General features: G+C 33.8%; 1 protein-coding gene across 1 annotated transcript in view; it reads left to right on the plus strand.

Annotated features, from left to right (window-relative positions):
- Window positions 1-4,233: 4,233 nt before the first annotated feature.
- LOC118198986 (uncharacterized) overlaps window positions 4,234-21,997 on the plus strand; it is an 86,311-nt gene continuing 68,547 nt past the window's right edge. Inside the window, exons 1-2 of the mRNA XM_085821255.1 lie at window positions 4,234-4,377; window positions 5,326-5,575. Of these exons, the coding sequence (XP_085677381.1) occupies window positions 5,338-5,575 (238 nt within the window). The 5' untranslated portion in view covers window positions 4,234-4,377; window positions 5,326-5,337. The remainder of the gene's footprint in view (window positions 4,378-5,325; window positions 5,576-21,997) is intronic.

Consider the following 21,997-nt stretch of genomic DNA (forward strand, 5'->3'; position numbering starts at 1 on the left):
GAAGAAAATGTTTTGGTTAGGTTAGAAAGGTTTCAGTTCTCAAAATTTGAGTTCAGGTCCCAAATTAGCTGTGTGATCAACGTCATGCAAGGAATGCAAGATGAATTGATCTAGAAATGACGCAGTAAAGAAAAGTTATTACTACTTTTAGAATACAGAGAGGAAATACCCAAAGTAAAAATGAGGAATTAAAAGCCTATTGTTAAATTGAATTATAAGGTCGATTTACATATTTTTTACATTACATCTATCTAGCTATCTATATATTTATATATATATATATGCAAGATATAAAATACGAAAAACAAATACTACTTCTTTCTTAGCAATATCCTGATTTTAATTTGGCTATGTCCCCTTCCTGGGATCTAAAATTCATCATGTCTGAAAACCAATCCACATTATATCAATTTTAAACCTGCAATGCAGTAAGCTCTTGTCCAGTCACCATTCCAAACTTAAACAAAAGATTCAACTTTTATAAATAGGCTTTGCTGAAATGCACACTCACTTTTCATCTACCTTCTTCTTGCTAAGAAGTGCTCTTGCATAGTTCTGTCATTAATATTATCCATTGTCTGAAAAATGCAATATGCTACGAAAATAGTGGGGTGTTTATTGCATCCATATGTGTAAATGTTAATACATGCGCTCAGAATTATTCATCAAGAAATAAAATTCAGCGACATATTAACCCAATGAAAGGTTACCATATTTTTTTTAACTTGACCTGCTCCTCCATATTCTTAGCCAAATGAAGTCATGAATGTCCAAATGGCAGAAAGCACTCTGAATGGCTAAAGAAATCAACCTAAAGTAGCTACAAAATATCTTGCATTAGAAATATAATTTAAGCAATTGTTACTAATAAACTCAGCAAAAAGGCATTAGAAGTAGTTTTGAACGAATTGAAAAATCATGATACACCTCAATAAGTTTGTCTTCAAACTGATCTTTCAAATAAAAAACAAGAAAATATTTTGAATTTGTGTTCGGTATTTTAATAAAGAATTTGGTATCGAGAATCAGGGCTGGTGTAGGGACCCGTACAGTTTCATTCAATTTACTACAAATCTGCATGGTACGAATTACCAGTTTTTAAAAGAAATGAAGGAAAGATAATGGTAGAGGACTACTATATAACAAGCGTATGTAAATATCAATAAAGATAGGTTAAATTTCCGATTGAAATACAACTACGTTTAAAATTTTTTAAACCAAAATTTTAAATCACTAAGATCATTACATGACCATTGGTAGTTCTCTACTGGATATCTTCAAAGAATATCAAGGAACTAAACAACTTGACCTCTCTTCTAGCTCTTTAGCAAACTATTTTTCCATCTAAATAACATAAACTGTTATTCAGTGCAATAATTTATTCTAAACTAAACTAGAATTTTTGTTTTATCACATTAGTATCAGACAAGTATTCATGTTTCAATTGATCTACCTTATGATTATTTATTTATTTAATATCATCCATCATTTCTCTGTATGGCTCTTATATAAAACCAGCAGTATTTATACAGTTACAGAATATTTCAATAAAGAAATTTAAATGGTCAGAGAAATTTTCCCTCCTCTTCAAACATATTAATGTTTCTAATTAACACATTAATGCTAATTCTAGAAAACACAGAAATGTAAAATTTAATATTAGGCAAAAATACAATCTTATTTTGGCATTGATTCTGAGTAAAACTCATTCATTTCAAAGGACATTTAGAGACACAGAAGCCACACTTTTCTATTCCGAATTGAAGTTCTCTTTACCTAATTTTCATAACTAAATTTTTGGTTAGTCTAGATTTCAGGGTGCCCCTTGGATTATCGCCAAGCAGTTGTTTCATTTATGGTAACCTGAGTAGTTGAATTTTATGGAAAACCTATTATGACTTGATTGTTTGCGTGATTGCGGTGAATTTGACTGACGGGAAAATATTTGTAAAGGCTTATTTCTGCATTAGATGTCAGTTAGGAAGTATGTTACTTATTTTGTGCTGTACACTGTAAAATGGCGGTATGTGATGAGATTAATGTGAAGTTTCTGTACGATTTGGAATGAAAGCATTAATTGACTGGTGTGTAAATGAAGGTTTATTTAGTATTCATTATTAGTGTCCTGTTTGTACGAAGGAAATGCATATGGTCAAATGTAAAGATCAGATGGCTTTCAAGAAATGCCATCAGCAGTCAGGCATTATGGAGGATATTTTTTACTCTTATTTTTGTGAATTTATGCGGTGATGGCAGTATGCATAGTTCAGATAATTTTAGAAAGTTTTAGGATGCTGTTAAGGAATTCTGAGTGCCACAGACTTAAGATGCAAAAATTTCTAAATATGGTAAGTTGATATTTCCTTTTTGTAATGCATATATGCGATAACATGCATTTCCCTTTTTATATTATTTCATTGTGAAATTTAAAATGCACTTTATTGAGCTTCAATTAGTTACAAATTTTGTTCAATTTTGATAATGAGTAACTTCGTTTTAACATTATATGATGTTATCATTCTCCTGATTTTTTTAAAAGTGAAAACAAACCAATGTGTACATGGGCACAGAGTTTGTGCAATTCTTTAACTTGTTATTTTGATTTTGCATAGCGACCATCTTGAAATTGTGCCTTGCTGGTCAATCGCAAAAAATCACCAAAGGACACCCTGAAATATATTTTTACCAAATTTTGGTTTAATCCTAGTATCCAGTACACATGGGATTTGGCTACTTTTGGCGACTTTATGATGAGCAGTAAAAACTGGACATATACAATGAGTATTAAACGGGTCATTCAAAGAATATATATAGTAATGGTATATAGTGCATAGTATATACATAGACGTTCTTTGGGTTATTTTTGGTGTTGGCGATAATTTTCAAAATCGCGCCAAGGCTGCACCGTATACTAGGATTTTACCCAAATTTTTTAACATATAAAACAAATACTTACTTAATTTCTTACTACACACAACTTTATAATAATTCAATTTGCACATTAATTTAACTGTTCCCTTTTTTCTAGCTTTCTGCTCTTATTAACATGCCATCCGAACTAAACCTATAATCATAGAAATAAAAAACCTTTATGTTTTATCTAAACTGGTGATGAATGCATAATATACAACTCTATATTTCTGTACACAGTTCATTTATCAAATGATGCAAAATACCTGCAATATCACGTGAACTAGCAAGTCTGACCTAGGAACAGAATTTAGTAATTTAAAATCCTGCTCTACAGGACATCCCAGCTGGCTGTCTATAACTATCAAAACAATGGCTTTTTTTCGAATAACGCTCAAATCAAATAGCACTTTTATGTCAGGCACAGATGATAGATAGTTAAAATAGCCATAAAAATTTTTAATTTCTCATACGTATGGTGAAATGAGAAAACAGTGGGGCAAAGAAATTAGTAATTACGATTAAAATTAATAGATGTATATAAATAAAATGGCTACAACAAACAATCTAAACAGAGTAAACAGCAGAATATAAGCAAATACTTCATAATGCAAAGAAAAAAACCTAAATCAAGCAAAAGACGGGTATAGGGAACCATGTCAATACGATTTCTATTAATATAATGGCACTTTCATGTCAATATGATAATTGAACCATATCTGTAAAAAATATATAATTTAAAAATGAATCCTTATTCACACAACATAAATTAGAAGAAAACTTATCAGAAGTTACATCGAACGCCACTGCAACCCTTCTTCTGTTTCACGGGGGGGATGGTGCATAAACCTGGGCCGAAGGTCCTACTCCTGTTGAACAAAATTAAAAAATTATTAATTATGTAAGCATTAACACAAAGAAAATTTCTAAATAATAATAAAAAATTAAGCAATAAGAAGAGATTTAAGTAACAAATTAGATAATAAATTTTGTTTTTAGCACACTTGGCTGAGTAAGACGGTTGGTTGCCATATACCACGGAGTGTAATATATCTTATACAGATGCAATATATCTTTATACACCGTGCCATATATATATTTCCTCTTCCTACTTTGTGCAAAATTGCCTTGCTTTTACCAAATAAATCTTTTTTTTTGGGGGGGGAGTTCGTTTAGCTGCCCGTTTTTGAACTTCTTTCCAAAATAGAGCCATCTGATATTTATTTTAGAAACTAGCTGCAATAATAGAAATATTCATACAAATATGTCTGCTTTCTAATTAATAACAATGAACTTTTTTCATCAATATATGTGCAGAGACCTATTCCTATTTTGAAGCATATATCCACACTGCTGAATCGTCATCGAAATATTTTCCTTTGATTACTTTCATCTGGTGTTTAGCGCGAATGTTAAAGTCTTAATTTTTCGTTTCTAATTTTTTTCTTCTTTTTAAGAAGGAATCAGGTATTGTTTATATTTTCATTCTACGTTAAATATTGCTTATTTTTAAAAATCTTTTTGAAATAATTAACAGAAATATATTATCTGAATTATACCAGATTTGTTGCGGGCCATTACTCCACTTTGCTTCATATTGAATATTTTGCCACATATTGAATAAAATTGGATGAGATTATCAGTGCTAATTTATCTGTATTCAGCCGTACAGTTTTTTCATTTTTATTTCAAAATACTGCAATTTACAGGGATATTTGCGATAAATTGTGTAAATGTCTAATCTGCATTTTTCAAGACTCGCTTCACCTCTTAGTATTCTATATAAAAATCATTTTAGAAAATCTTATCTTAATACGTAATTGTAAGCACATTAATAATAAATGTACTTTTAATAACGCAAATATTTTTTAATCAACAATATTTAATGTAATTTGTGGAATCCATATTTATTATTTACACTATTATGTTATGTTTAAAGTAAATGTAATAATTGTGAAATCAATATTTATTGCTTTCAGTTTTAAAATATTTACGTAAATTCTGTATTTACTTGCATATTTCTCTTTTTCGCTTAATTTTCCCTTCAGCATATGATTTAGAATGTGCTATCATTCTGATTCCCTTTCTTAATAACAATGTAAAATGTGTTCTCAAATAAGAGAGTATTTTCTATAAGTAAACAGAATGTTATTTAAATTGATAAGATCTTTGAAATACACAATGTGATAATATTAGTCTGTCTTTATATGTGCTTTTTAACATGCTAGCGTATCATCTCTTCAGAAGTACTTTTTTTTTTTTTTTTTGCCTCATGATTTTCAGGCTATAAAAGTAGTAGGAAAAGGGGATATACCAATAAATATAATATGTTTCTAGAAAAGATGCGTTTTAAATCTTTTGAAAATTTTATTTATTTTTTAGTTTTTTGAATAAGATTAAGAAATTTTTTTTTAGGAAAAATTCATTATGGCTGAAAGATTGAAAGACTTTAGGGGACGATACAATCAACTGTGCTCTGAAGGACAAATTTGTCCACTTAAAAGTGTTGGCAAGAAATTGAAAGGAAATGAATTTTGTACAGCTGTGGAAGCAATACGTTATGAACACTGGGAATATGTGCTGAAAGCTCTAAGTATTGACAATAGTTTAACTAAAGTACAGTTTGTATCGGTTTTAACACCAGCAGATTATGCAATGGTTAATGGTAAGTATTGTTATTTGTTTTTATGTATCTATGAATTTAAAATGCATCCAGTATGAATTACTTTTCTTTGTGGAGCCGAATTTGTACTTCCCCAGTATGTTTTTTTTTTTAAATTTCTGTGACTAACCTATTGACTAGATTCTGTGTGAAATGTATCATTTAATGATAATGCTAAAGTAAAAAAGCAGCAACTAGACTGCGCTCATTTATAGGTTTTATTTCTCAATTAAATAGTTTTTGCTTTAATTATCATTTTTTTGCAATGATTTATTGTTAGTTGCATGGGCAGCATTTATATTTTGGTAAAAGTATATTTAAGGGTGCACCTTGGCGATTTCTGGTGGTACATAGATACCGAGTTTGTTTAATTCTTTGGCTTGCATAGCGGTGATTTTTGAGCCAAAAATTGCTACTACACAAAGCCAAAATAACAAGACAAAGAATTGCACAAACTCGGTATCCATGTACACATCAACGTGTTTCCACTTAAAAAAAATATCCAAGAATTGCACAAAAATGGCATTGAGCATTCCCTTTAACCATGTACACATCAACCTACTTTTACTTTAAAAAAATCATCCCAGAATTGCACAAAATTGGCATTGCGCACTCCCTTAAGTTTGTCCATGTACACATCGATATATTTTTACTTAAAAAGTCAAAGGAGCTTCCAATTCTACAGTAGAGGCAAACAAAAAATACATAACCTCAATAACCTACATTTTAAACCAAACAATAAAATAACATAAAAAAGGGAAAAAAAAAACCTGTTATGTATTTAAGCACTACACAAAGCACATATCCACTTACCTTATTTAGAAATTCCTTCGTCTTTAGTCCGTGGCACACAAAATTCTTTAACAGCATCCAGAAACTTCCTATATCTCAACTCGAATCCATATATTGGCGCGCCACATAAATTCACAAAAATAAGAGTGAAAAATATCCTACGTAGTTCCAGACTGTCTGGAAAATGGTTACTAAGTAAATATTCATTTACGCAACAGTCAATTAATGCACTTTTCCTCTTTCGTTCCAAATTGTACAGAAACTTCAAATTAATCTTACTACATTCAGCCATTCTACAATCAAAATAATGAAACAAGCAATCTACTTCGTAACAACATACACCACGAAAGCCCTTAGGAAACATCCCATGATTCAAAATTTCCTGGAATAATGCAAATGATTACATCATAATAGGGTTTTCATAACATTAAACTACTCAGGTTACCATAAATGAAACAACAACTTTGCGATAATACAAGGGGTACCCTAAAGTCAACTCTAACCCATATTTTTGAAGCTTTAAGCATTTAAATCCATAGCAAAGTTAATAAAAAAATATTTCTGAAGTTGTTTATCATGTAGAGTTGCTTGAAGTAATTCTCAATTAAAACTAGCAGCAAAGTTAATAAAAAAATATTTCTGAAGTTGTTTATCATGTAGAGTTGCTTGAAGTAATTCTCAGTTAAAACTAGCAGCTAGTTATTATATAAACTCTCAATAGTATTGGTTTTAATTTTTGCATGCTGTAAAAATTAAAACATGCAAATTTGCATTTATGCAATTAGATGTCTGTGTAATAAAACTTTTGTTTCATTGTAATGCACATGTAATTTGAATAATGACACTTTTTGAGGTCAATATGCATATGAGAGAAGGGGTTTTAATATAGATTTTTGTTGCATTTTTTTTTTTTTTTTTTTTTTTTTGTGTGTGTGTGTGTGTGTGTGCTATTTTGAGTAATTTTGAGTGTTTCATTATGGATGTTTGTTATATGGCATTTAACTGTGGATGTTTCTTACATTTTTAATTTTGTTAATTCATTCTGTTTATTTTCAATGTGCTGCCATTTTTTAAAATGGCTACTGTTATTTGCAGATCGGCTTGGCAAAAAATTAAACACTAACGATTGTAGGGTTGGGTGGATAATGCAAAATTGCCCGTAAAAAGGATTTTTTTTTTTTTACCACTTGATCAAAGGAAACTGTTATACAGAAATTTTCAATGCAAATACAAATTTATTTAAAATTTATAAAGATTGGCTTTACTGCTGCAAAAGATCTGTTTGCAACAGTGCATTTTTTGCCCTAACAGTTTTAAATTGGTAGTTAAGATATTAAACATATGGAAGTAAAAATCAACTTTTTAAGCATGATATTTAGTACACTTAAAGTTAGAGGGGAAAACATAATACAGTCAAAAGTCGTTAATTCGGACACCCATAATCCGGAATGATCTATAATCCGGACATCAAAGCTACAATCTTTCTGCGCATGCGTCGCGTTGACGCATGCACGTAAGACCTTTACCGCTGCGAATTTGCGTGTGCGCGTGCGCAAAGTACGTTTACGAATGCGCGTTTAATGTGTAACGGACGGGATAAGCTAAGCTAAAATAATCTAATTATCTATTTCAGTTAATGTTGCAGATTGCGTTGTTCCTTAATCTTCGAATTGGATCCGGATTATTATTTTTTGCAGACTGTTAGAGCAATTTTATAAAAGTAAACTTGAACTTTCGATTATGTCAAATAGAATTTCCGATATATATTTACTAATATGTAAAGGATATACAAAGCGAAAGTATCTTTCGGAATCCATTAAACAAAAAAATGGAATTGCTGCAAAAAATGGATAAAGGCATATTCTTTGTTTATATAAACTTTAACGTTTGTTTATCTAAACTTTGTTTATCTTTAACGCCGCAGCCGCATGCAATGAATTGGAAGTTGATTTGTCAGCACTATCCTTATCTTAAGGGCAGATGTTTTTATTTTATTTGGCTTATAATTGATTACTCAATGTAGTATTTCATCTTGATGTACTCCGTCTTTGATATGATTTAAATCAAATGCCTCGTCATTATAATTCGCTTCCGATAGCGAAGAAAGTGACATAGGTTATTGAAAACAAAAAAATTTCGATTGACAAATTGGTCGGTATTCTCAACACAGCAATTATAGGACTTGAACAGCGGAACTTTGTAACTAAACAAGAAATTATGTCTGTTTAATAAAACTAAAGAGAAAGTATTATCGCATAAAAAACGAAGCAACTGAAACAACTTACATTGAAGGAAATGTTTAATAAAGTAAACAAATAAATATTAAGCTTTTTTTTTTTTGTAAATTTTGATACCCTTTAGATCATAATTGTTCTTTATTTCGTAAATTACGGTTTCATATTTTTACTTTTATAATTTCTGCATGCCATTTTACCAGATTTAAACTGATGATCTATAATCCGGAAAAATCGATAATCCGGAATCGCTGAAGTCCCGACGAGTCCGGATTAACGACTTTTGACTGTACTAAGCATATATAAATAAAAATTATATGGTTACACATATTTAGTACAGTCAAAAGTCGTTAATCCGGACTCGTCGGGACCTCAGCGATTCCGGATTATAGATCATCAGTTTAAATATGGTAAGATGGCATGCAGAAATTACAAAATTAAAAATATGAAACCGTAATTTATGAAATAAAGAACAATTATGATCTAAAGGGTATCAAAATTTACAAAAAGGAAAAACTTAATATTTATTTGGGTACTTTTCCGTTTGGCCGGCGCAAATCTCGCCAAGCAGACTTTATTGGCGACAACATACAGTATACACATAAAAAATATTAAAAAAAAATGTTAGTTCTAAGAATTCTTTTTTTGAAGGCATAAACATTTTAATATCGCTTAAAATTTTATAAAAAGCCAATAAATAAAGACAGTAAATTTGTAAAAAGACATTAATTTAAGAATTTACTATGCTTTCATGGTTCAATATCTTGATTCGCCGGTTCATATCACGTGACCCCAAGCGATCTCATCTCACTTAGCCCTCAGGGGGCTCACTTTTGTGAGTACGGGTGTGGCAATCCCGAGGTAACCTAGCCCTTCAGGGGATCATCTTCTTGGTGAGACGGGTGTCACGATCTTGGAGCCCCAGTGATCTATCCTCTTTTCCGTCTCCTCTCCTCTTTGCTGGAACTTTTTCCCTTTTCTTCTCCCTCGTGGTTTCTCTCTACGGAGTTTGGGGCTCGTCACGAGAGACTGGAACAGACCTTGTCTCTAGTTCTCGAGTGGCGAGAAAACTGCCCACGTGTTTGCCGTGCGTGGAGACCCGTGTCGCTGGAAAGGAGGGTCCTGGTAGTTGAGGGGCGAGGTACTGTCCCCAACACACTACTTTGGCCTCTGCTTCAGCTAAACGGGAGGCACCTTAGTCGTCCTCACGGGTGTCAATCGGCTGGTCACTAGTCCTTGTGTCAGTGGCTTGGGGTCAAGCTCTCGGGAGTACCTGCTTTCGGGAAAGCCGACTGTGGGGCTTCAGTTTGCGTATAGGTCCGGCTAGCCCTAACACAGGAATCTGTGTTCCCTTGTTGGGCTCCGTGGTGGGCGGGGCCGTCGGACCCGAATCTTTTCTATTTTCAATATGGCAAATACACATATTTTTTTATTAAAAAACTTTGAAGTCACTCCAGTCTCTCAACCTAGTTCTGAAACATCTACTACTAAACCAATCATTCAACCTTGTTCTGAAACATCTCCTACTAAACCAGTCACTCAACCTAGTTCTGAAACATCTACTAATAAACCAATCATTCAACCTAGTTCTGAAACGTCTCCTACTAAACCAGTCACTCAACCTGTCGCTCAACCTAGTTCTGAAAATTCTGCAAAAAAATTACGGACAGATGCAAATAAAAAAAATCATAAAAATAGTCCCCGTTTCCTAGTAATCTCTAGTCCTTCTGGCGAAATGCATAAGATGTCTCCTTTCGTAATAAACAAATACATCCAGTCTTGTATTGGTGAGCCCAGAAACATAAAGCGTCTCCGCTCCGGAGACTTGCTTATTGATACAAACTCAGCCACCCAGTCTGCTTCTTTACTTCAGATTACTCAACTTGGGCAAGCGAATGTCACTGTAACACCCCATAAGTCACTGAACTATTGTCGTGGTGTAATCTCAGAATTCGACCTTCTGTATGTTTCTGAAGAAGAGATCGCTTCTGAGTTATCCGAACAAAATGTCTGCGGTGTAAGGCGGATCAAGATGCGTAAGGAAGGTAAGTTGATAGACACGAAACACGTGATCCTTACCTTCAACACGCCTGATCTGCCTAAGAATATTAAGGCCAGATATCTAAATATTCCTGTAAGACCTTATATTCCAAACCCTATGCGATGTTTCCAATGCCAGCGTTTCGGCCATTCTAAGACGTCTTGTCGTGGCAGCCTCACATGCGCCCGATGCTCACAGATTGGCCACGATTCTGATAATTGTACCGCTGCGCCTTTGTGTATAAATTGCAAGGGTGACCACCCAGCATTTTCTCGCTTGTGCCCAAAATGGAAATCGGAAAAAGAAATCCAGACTACAAAAGTTACTAGGAACATCTCTTACGCCGAAGCCAGAAGACTAGTCCAGAGCACACAGCTTCGACCAAATTCATCATACGCCAGTGCTGTTAAATCATATCGTACAGTTGCCACCCAAACATCAATAGGCACACAGACCCTACCAAATAAAACCCAACCGTCTACATCCAACAAGAAAAAAGAAAATGCAACCCATATAGTACAAAAGAAAGAAACAGTTATTCAAAGTAAGCCGAAAACTGCCACACAAAAAATATCAAATAAAAATAGAAGTCGCAGCAATAGCTCTCTTGATGACATGATTTCTGAATCTGTGGATTCAGACTTTATGGAAGTGGAAGAGGGTCTGGAAATTCCCAGGCATCTACTTCCACGAAAAACAAAAGAACAGCACAGGGAAAACAAAAACCATTCATAATGGCCACCCTCGTGTCATGGAACTGTCGCGGTTTCCACCGAAATTTGCTTGACATCAAATCTATAATAAATGTGTACCATCCTGTGTGCTTAGCAATACAGGAAACAAATCTGAAACCAGAACACCATGCAAAACTTCGGAGGTTTTCTTTCGTCAGGAAGGATAACCTTGCAGGTGAGCGTGCCAGTGGAGGAGTAGGTCTCCTCTCCTCACTGGATTATCCCTCAAATGTACTTCCTTTGATGACATCCCTCCAAGTTGTCGCTACTCAAGTAAATTTTGATATTGTTGTTTCATTTGTTTCTTTGTATTTGCCTCCAAATGAGCACATTTATCAGCAAGATTTAAATAATCTAATAGAGCAGCTGCCTGAGCCTTTTATCATAATAGGAGATTTTAACGGCCATAGTCCACTCTGGGGTAGCAAAGATACAAATTGCCGAGGAAGACAAATTGAGCAGATGATCGAAGATCACAGCCTTTGTCTCCTAAATAATGGGCAAGATACGTACTTCCATGAGGCTTCAAGGACATTCCACGCTCTCGATCTTGCCATCTGTTCACCATCTCTGTTGCCATTTTGCACTTTTAGTGTCGGAAATGACCTGTACAACAGCGATCATTATCCTATTTTTGTGTCTCTTGCACGAAGAGGAGCAAACCCCGTGTCGAGAGTCCCTCGTTTTATCCTGGACAGGGCAGACTGGGAACTCTTCTTTTCCTCCGCAGAGCTCACAGAGGAAATGGTAGAAGATGTGCATATCGATGACGCTGTGGAAGCTGTTACTAATACTATTATTCAGGCAGCTATGCTTTCGATTCCTAAAACATCAGGAAAAACACTAAAATATTCGAAACCGTGGTGGAATCGCGACTGTCATGAAGCACTGAAAAAACAGAAAAAAGCATGGGGTATTTTTCGTAGATATCCTACTCTGCGAAACCTCATAGCTTTTAAAAGAGCCAAAGCAAATGCACGGAAAGTAAGAAGGCAGAGCCAGAGGGATTCCTGGATTTCATATGTGTCCTCAATAACATCCTCTACGCCTAGTAAGCGGGTTTGGGAAAGAGTTCGAAAAGCATGTGGAATGTACAAAGACCACTCACTTTCCTTTCTGGAAAAAGATGGCCGAGTGATTAGTTCCATAGAAGAAATTGCAAATACAATTGGTGAGACATTTGCTGCCGTTTCTTCCAGCCGAAATTACTCACCTGCATTTCTTTCTATCAAGCAACGCTCTGAGAAAAATCCCATCGCTTTCAACTCTTCCAACTTTGAGCCGTACAATAGAGACTTTACTATGGTTGAATTAAAGAGAGCTTTGTTGCAGACACATAGGTCTTGTCCGGGTCTGGATGGCGTGTATTATGAAATGCTAAAGCATCTGTCCTATAAGTCACTGAGTGCCCTTCTCACACTTTACAATAGAGTGTGGAAGGAGCGTACATTTCCCAGTGCATGGAGGAGAGCTGTTGTCACTCCTATTGCGAAGCCAGGGAAAGACCCGAGGAATCCCTCGAACTATCGGCCAATTGCCCTTACCAGCTGTGTTTGCAAACTGTTTGAAAAGATGGTAAACAGCCGCCTAGTCTACTTCTTGGAAAAGAATAATATTATATCGCCTTATCAGAGTGGTTTCCGAAAGGGGAGAACGACCGTAGACAATATGCTTCTATTAGAGACATCTATTCGAAAAGCCTTTGTCAGAAGAAGTCACCTTGTCTCAATATTCTTCGACATTGAGAAAGCTTATGATAAGGCATGGAGATACGGTATACTCCGGGATCTTCACGAGAGTGGCTTGCGCGGCAACCTACCAATTTTCATACAGAATTTCTTGAACGCTAGAACTTTTCAAGTAAGGATTGGCTCTGTTTTTTCGGATGTTTTTCAACAGGAAGAGGGTGTGCCTCAAGACTGTGTGCTTAGTGTAACGCTGTTCAGTTTAAAAATAAATTCTGTATTAAAAGAACTTCCTCATACCATCTTGGGATCACTATGTGTAGATGATTTACAGATTAGCTGTCGAGGAGCAGACATGAGATACATAGAGAGGCAATTGCAGATGGCTCTGAATAAGATCCAAGAATGGTCAGACAAACAGGGATTTACTTTTTCGAAACAGAAAACTGTGTGCGTGCACTTTTGTAGGAAGCGAGGTCTCCATCCTGAACCTGAGTTATATCTAAATGGTACAATTATTCCAGTTGCGCCCGAAGTAAAATTTTTAGGAGTGACATTCGACCAAAAATTGACTTTCCTTTCTCATGTTTTAAACCTGAGAAAGAAGTGTCTCAAAACACTAAATATTTTAAAAGTGTTGGCGAACACCTCCTGGGGTGCAGAGCGTTGCTCCATGCTTCGCATTTACAGAGCGCTGATCCGCTCTAGACTGGACTATGGCTGAGCTGTTTATGGATCCGCTCGCTCATCTGTTTTGTTAAAACTGGATCCTGTTCACCATCAGGGTTTGCGGATTTGTTCAGGAGCTTTCAGGACTTCTCCTGTACACAGCCTATATGTTGACTCTTAACGAACCATCACTTTATCTGAGGCGTGAGCAATTGTCCCTTTTACAATATTTTAATATCTTATCCCAACCTGAACATCCCAATAAGCTGTGCTTACTTGATAATGAGTGTAACACTTTATTTGAAACACGTCCATCCTGCGTTCCTACCTTTCCTTTAAGACTTCGCCCTATCATTGAGGAACTTTCCCTCTCTGAGATGCGCCCCCAAGCAGTACAGAACTTTGAAATCCCACCTTGGGAAAATTCACGGATTCAGCTTCTTGATGTTTTCAAACATCACGTGAAGGCAAGCACTAACGAGATCGTTTATAGACAACTCTTTGCTGAGCACAGGCACAAATATAGCAGTTATTATCCGATATACACAGATGGATCAAAGTCAAATGATCATGTTGGGATGGCTTTTGTATTTGAAAATTACATAGAGGGCAGATGCCTGCACCATGCTTTCTCAGTCCTAACATCTGAACTGACTGCTATATATTATGGTCTTTTGTACATCTCAAAGCTCTGCCACAAAAAGTTCATAGTTTACACAGACTCGTATAGTGCTCTTAAATCCTTGGAAGCTTTTCCCAACACTCAGAATCCTGTGGTAGTGGATGTTCTCAAAATTCATATAAATTTAACGATTCGAGGTTATGAAGTCCTGTACTGCTGGGTTCCTGGACATGCTGGAATAAAGGGAAATGAGCTTGCAGATATCGCAGCCAAATCTGCTGTTGAACTGTCCAGTCGCCTTATCCCTTTTAGAGATATCTGCAATGTCATCAAGGGAAAGGTCCGAAAAAAATGGCAGCAATTTTGGGATGTTCAGCATCACAACAAGTTGAGAAACGTCAAGCCTAGAATTGAGCATTGGCATTTTGTTGGAAATCGTAAGGAGGACGTTCTTTTGACTCACCTCAGAATTGGTCACACTCGAGTCACACATAACTATCTTCTCAAAGCTGAAAATGAGCCTGTTTGTTTTAATTGTAATGTTTGTTTATCTGTTCGTCATATTTTAATTGAGTGTCCATGTTTTAATAGTCTTCGCCAGAAATATTTTAATAGCTGTGACTTACCTCTCGACCGTTTAATCGGAAGAGAGGTGAATTGTAATTTATTTTATTATTTAAAAGAGATTGGCTTTTATTACCAAATGTAATTTGTTTTGAAGACTGTGTCTTGAATTTTAATATGTGCTTTTTAACTTGTGTTTATATGACTTCATCCTCTGGATTTGGTACATTTATCTACTTGTTTTTATTGATTGAATTTTAATGTCATCAACTGTCATCATCCCATCTTGTGTTTGGCGCGTCATAACCATCTCTGGTTTTTGCGCCATAATCACTCACTCACTCACTCATCTCACTTAAACTACTTTACAAAAATCTAATGCTCGCAGTAATTATCTACATTAATTTCAAGTTAAATCTTAATTTGGAACACAAGTTTAAATGCAAGAAATATTTCAATGCGTACGAATAGCTCACTCAGAAATTATGTAAAGCTGCAGTGCTTTACTTCGCTAATGCATTCTCATTAGAATTGATGAATTTAACCCTTGACTTACATTTTCTATATTTTCGGCTTCGGGTAAGCGCTGTAATTGCATCCTGATTGACTTAATTACCGAAAATGGCATTAGACATAAAACTGAACTATCTGATAAAACTTCTATGTAATTATATGCCACTATTGAAAGAAACAATGAATCTGATAAGAAAAAGCTGCGACTTGTTTTGAAAATGAAGCGTAAAAGGTTACCAGCGAGAATATTCCGTTTGGCATCGGTTGTACCATTATTGGCGACTTTATCGCTTGCGCCGGCAAAACGGAAAAGTACCTTTATTTGTTTACTTTATTAAACATTTCGGTTGATCTTTACATTATGGTAACTTGGCGTTTTTTTTGCGAAAATTTGACTACCCACTCTCCTACAGCAACCCTCTATTTTTTTTCCCCGCCGCCATTTTGTCTTCACGAAGTAAAGACATGTTTCTTTTCTTTTTATCTACTGAACACTTCTTTTAACAATCTGCTAGCCGAATTACACTTATGCTAGAAATTTTATCTAACAAAACTACTTAATCATGACAAATATTCACTGCAAAATTGGGAAAAAGTGCACATTACCATACTCCTTACGCGTTTTTCAAAATAACACATACACATAAACCATGTACACGTCGACTTATTTTTACTTAAAAAAACATCCCAGAAATACACAAAAATGGCATTGCGCATATCCATGTACACTGCTTTTTTCTCATAAATTAGAAAAATTTCACGAAAATACATGACAATTTTCTGAATCTTTAAACCCGGTAAAAAGAACATATATGAAATTACCTGATCGCGAAAAAGTTTATACCCTTTCCGAATATGAACATTTCCACATATAAAATAAATAAAATATCCAAAAACTTTTACTTCTAAATCATCTATTATATTATACACGTCACCAACGAATTCATACCGCAAGCATTACAAATACTTAGTGTCAAATATTTAAATTATTTCCATGCACGTTTACTTCAACTTAAACTTATACCAAATTCCTACAAACATAAAATTCACAAAATAACTATCATTTAATTAAAATATCACTAAACCATGTACACATCGACTTATTTTTACTTATAAAAACATCCCAGAATTGCACAAAAATGGCATTGCACACACTCTTCACTATATACATGTACACTGCTTTTTTCTCATAAATTAGAAAAATTTCACGAAAATGCATAACAATTTTCTGAATCTTTAAACCCGGTAAAAAGAACATATATGAAATTACCTGATCGCGAAAAAGTATATACCGTTTCCAAATATGAACATTTCCCCGTATAAAATAAATAAAATATTCAAAAACTTTTACCTCTACATTATCTATTATATTACAAACGTCACTAACTAATTCATACCGCAAACATTACAAATGGTTACAAATATTTAAATTATTTCCATGCACGTTTACGCAAATTACTTTACTTCCACCTTACATTTAGAACAATGCATAAAAATAATATCCTCAAATAATTAAAAATACTAACTTACCTATTCTTCTTCAGAATCTTGATTACGTGTCCGATAAACTTTTCTTATTTCTGTTTCAGGATCTTTAAAATCATACTTATAGTTCACACCAAGGTACCAGGTAAAATAAATAACTTAATAAAACATCTTTACTTCTATCTTGCACAACCTTAAAGAAACACTGGTTGATCTTTACATTATGGTAACTTGGCGAAAATTTGGCAACCAACTCTCCTACAGCAACCCTCTATTTTTTTCCCCGCCGCCATTTTGTCTTCACGAAGTAAAGACATGTTTCTTTTCTTTTTATCTACTGAACACTTCTTCCAACAATCTACTAGCCGAATTACACTTATGCTAGAAATTGTATCAAACAAAACTGCTTAATCATGACAAATATTCACTGCAAAATTGGGAAAAAGTGCACAATACCATACTCCTTACGCGTTTTTCAAAATAACTCATACACATAAACCATGTACACGTCGACTTATTTTTACTTAAAAAAACATCTCAGAATTGCACAAAAATGGCATTGCGCACACTCTTCATTATATCCATGTTCACTGCTTTTTTCTCATAAATTAGAAAAATTTCACGAAAATACATGACAATTTTCGCAATCTTTAAACCCGGTAAAAAGAACATATATGAAATTACCTGATCGCGAAAAAGTATTTACCCTTTACAAATATGAACATTTCCACATATAAAATAAATAAAATATCCAAAAACTTTTACCTCTAAATCATCTATTATATTCTAAACGTCACCAACGAATTCATACCGCAAGCATTACAAATACTTAGTGTCAAATATTTAAATTATTTCCATGCACGTTTACTTCAACTAAAACGTATACCAAATTCCCACAAACATAAAATTCACAAAATAACTAATTACTTTAGTTTACTTAATTACTTTAAACTAAATCATTGCTAATAACAATTTTCCCAATAATACCAAATTACTTTACTTCCACCTTACATTTAGAACAATGCATAAAAATAATATCCTCAAATAATTAAAAATAACTTCTTCAGAATCTTGATTACGTGTCCGATAAACCTTTCTTATTTCCTCCGATAAATAAAAAGCAAGCTTATGTGCGCCTATTTCAGGATCTTTAAAATCATACTTATAGTTCACAGCAAGGTACACCAAGTAAAATAAATAACTTAATAAAACATCTTTACTTCTATCTTGCACAACCTTAAAGAAACACTGGTTGATCTTTACATTATGGTAACTTGGCGAAAATTTGGCAACCAACTCTCCTACAGCAACCCTCTATTTTTTTCCCCGCCGCCATTTTGTCTTCACGAAGTAAAGACATGTTTCTTTTCTTTTTATCTACTGAACACTTCTTCCAACAATCTACTAGCCGAATTACACTTATGCTAGAAATTGTATCAAACAAAACTGCTTAATCATGACAAATATTCACTGCAAAATTGGGAAAAAGTGCACAATACCATACTCCTTACGCGTTTTTCAAAATAACACATACACATAAACCATGTACACGTCGACTTATTTTTACTTAAAAAAACATCTCAGAATTGCACAAAAATGGCATTGCGCACACTCTTCATTATATCCATGTTCACTGCTTTTTTCTCATAAATTAGAAAAATTTCACGAAAATACATGACAATTTTCGCAATCTTTAAACCCGGTAAAAAGAACATATATGAAATTACCTGATCGCGAAAAAGTATTTACCTTTTACAAATATGAACATTTCCACATATAAAATAAATAAAATATCCAAAAACTTTTACCTCTAAATCATCTATTACATTATACACGTCACCAACGAATTCATACCGCAAGCATTACAAATACTTAGTATCGAATATTTAAATTATTTCCATGCATGTTTACTTCAACTTAAACGTATACCAAATTCCTACAAACATAAAATTCACAAAATAACTATCATTTAATTAAAATATCACTAAACCATGTACACGTCGACTTATTTTTACTTAAAAAAACATCCCACAATTGCACAAAAATGGCATTGCGCACACTCTTTACTATATCCATGTACACTGCTTTTTTGTCATAAATTAGAAAAATTTCACGAAAATACATGACAATTTTCTCATTCTTTAAACCCGGTAAAAAGAACATATATGAAATTACCTGATTGCGAAAAAGTATTTACCCTTTCCAAATATGAACATTTCCACATATAAAATAAATAAAATATCCAAAAACTTTTACCTCTAAATCATCTATTATATTATAAATGTCACCAACGAATTCATACCGCAACCATTACAAATACTTAGTGTCAGATATTTAAATTATTTCCATGCACGTTTACTTCAACTAAAACGTATACCAAATTCCTACAAACATAAAATTCACAAAATAACTATCATTTCATTAAAATATAATTAAATTCAAAAACACTACTTAAAATATAAATGAGCACATACATTAAATTAATAAAAATTACCTTACAATCCTAATTACTTTAAACTAAATCATTGCTAATAACAATTTTCCCAATAATACCAAATTCCTTTCCACCTTACATTTAGAACAATGCATCAAAATAATATCCTCAAATAATTAAAAATACTAACTTACCTAATCGTCTTCAGAATCTTGATTACGTGGCGGATACACTTTTCTAATTCATTCAATAAAATTATTGAAAGATTTTTTCTGCGAATTTTTCCTCCATACTTCCTCCGCTAAATAAAAAGCAAACTTCTCTTTATCACAATGCGTAAATACCCATTTCGAATTCACTTTAGTTAGGGCCATGGGATCCAAAAATTAACAAACACTGTTTCACACAACACAGAATAAAGCTAAATACAAAATTTCCAGATTTTTTCCCGATTTCCCCCTTTTCCGATTAAAGAACCGTAATTCGTCCATTAATATCACATGACGTATCCCATGATCTCTCATTTCCATTACGCAAAATAATGCGTAATCGGAACTGAGTACTGCTCACATTATTACCAAAGTCCCAGGTAGTAACCTTTATCGCCTCCAAAATGTCGCCAAACTACCAGTTACCATATTGTAAAGATCAACTGAAACACTTATTACTACCCCTTTCAATCCCACTAAATACCCATTTCGAATTCACTTTAGTAAGGGCCATGGGATCCAAAAATTAACGAACACTGTTTCACACAACACAGAATAAAGCCAAATACAAAATTTCCAGATTTTTTCCCGATTTCCCCCCTTTTCCGATTAAAGAACCGTAATTCGTCCATTAATATCACATGACATATCCCATGATCTCTCATTTCCTTCACACAAAATAATGTGTAATCGGAACTGAGTACTGCTCACATTATTACCAAAGTCCCAGGTAGTAACCTTTATCGCCTCCAAAATGTCGCCAAACTACCAGTTACCATATTCTAAAGATCAGCCAACATTTCTTTCAGTGTAAGTTGTTTAAGTTGCTTCGTTTCATGTGATAATACTTTCTCTTTGATTCTATTAAACAGACATAATTTCTTCTTTAGTTACAAAGTTCTGCTGTTCAAGTCCTATAATTGCTCTGTCGAGAATACTGTCTAATTTGTCAATCGAAATTTTTTCGTTTTCAATAACCTCTGTGTCACTTTCTTCACTATTGGAAGCGAATTATAATGACGAGGAACTTGATTTAAATCATATTAAAGACTGAGCACATCGAGATGAAATACTACACTTAGTAAGGAATTATAAGCCAAATAAAATAAAAACATCTGCCCTGAAGATAAGGATAGTGCTGACAGATCAACTTCCAATTCATTGCGTGCAGCTGTTTCCCCCCTCCCACATCGCAGCGTGAAATTGATAAACAGGTTTTGGATTTCGAAATATACTTTCGCTTTGTAGATCCTTTACATGTTAGTAAATATATATCGAAAATTCTATTTGACATAATTGAAAGTTCAAGCTTACTTTTATAAAATTGCTCTAACAGTCTGCAAAAAAATAATAAGGCAGATCCAATTCGAAGATTAAGGAACAATGCAATCTGCAACATTAACTGAATTAGATAATTTTAGTTTAGCTTATACCGTCCGTTATACATTAAACGCGCATGTGTAAATGTATTATGCGCATGCGCACACGCATATTCGCAGCCGTAAAGGTCTTACGCGCACGCGTAAACGCCTATGCGCAGAAAGTTTGTAGCTTTGATGTCTGGATTATGGGTGTCCGAATTAACGACTTTTGACTGTACAATTAAATTCATGTTAAGCAGGGGGAATATTAAGCATTTGTAAGTAAAAATTAGCATAAATAAGTAAAGTAAATAGTAGTATTGTTAATGAAATATATTTTAAAGTAATTCTGTTATTACAAACAAGTTTAAAAAACCTTGTATAGTTAAATATAGCAATATTCTATTTCTTTTTTTATTAGATTTGTATGGTCCTGAAAAGGCTCCCCCCCAAAAAAAATGGTGCCATTGAAGAAATTGTTTGAGACATCTTACAGGGAAATTGTCTTTAGTTGCATTTAAAATCTTCTCTGATGTATCATTGCCGTTATGTTTAACTTATGCCGAAATAGGTATTCCAGTAGGTGATCTGCTAGATTTTGCTTGTGAAGACCACATTTTTTCCTCCGTTTTTTAAATTTTACTTTCAGACGCTTCCATTTAGATTCTGTGGATTAGGTATGTGTACCAGTTTCACGATTAACAAAATTTTTCAAATGCTTAACAGTCTGGTACACATAATTCCCCTGCCTGCCATTCATTGGTTATAATTGATGTTTCCTCTGCTATGTTCTTAATTAATAGTATCAAAATATTTGCTGATCTGTTGTTGGTAGGACACACTGATTCTTATAAATTAAGGAAAAATTAAAAAAATAGGGATAACTCCCTCAAAAATAAGCCAAACCATGTAAAATTTGAATATGTTGCCAAGTAAGAGTAGCTGAATAAAACTGCAATATGCAAATTAGTGGCGTTGCACTCGGAATACGTCATCTGCGAGGAGAATAAAAGTAAATGTTTGAGAGCAAGCCCACATATTTCACTCTGACAGTGACATCAGAAATCTGAGATAGCCAATTC

Source organism: Stegodyphus dumicola, chromosome 7 (genome assembly GCF_044657685.1).
Source record: "Stegodyphus dumicola isolate Sdum_Otavi_A_Nest chromosome 7, ASM4465768v1".
Taxonomy (NCBI): Eukaryota; Metazoa; Arthropoda; class Arachnida; order Araneae; family Eresidae; genus Stegodyphus; species Stegodyphus dumicola.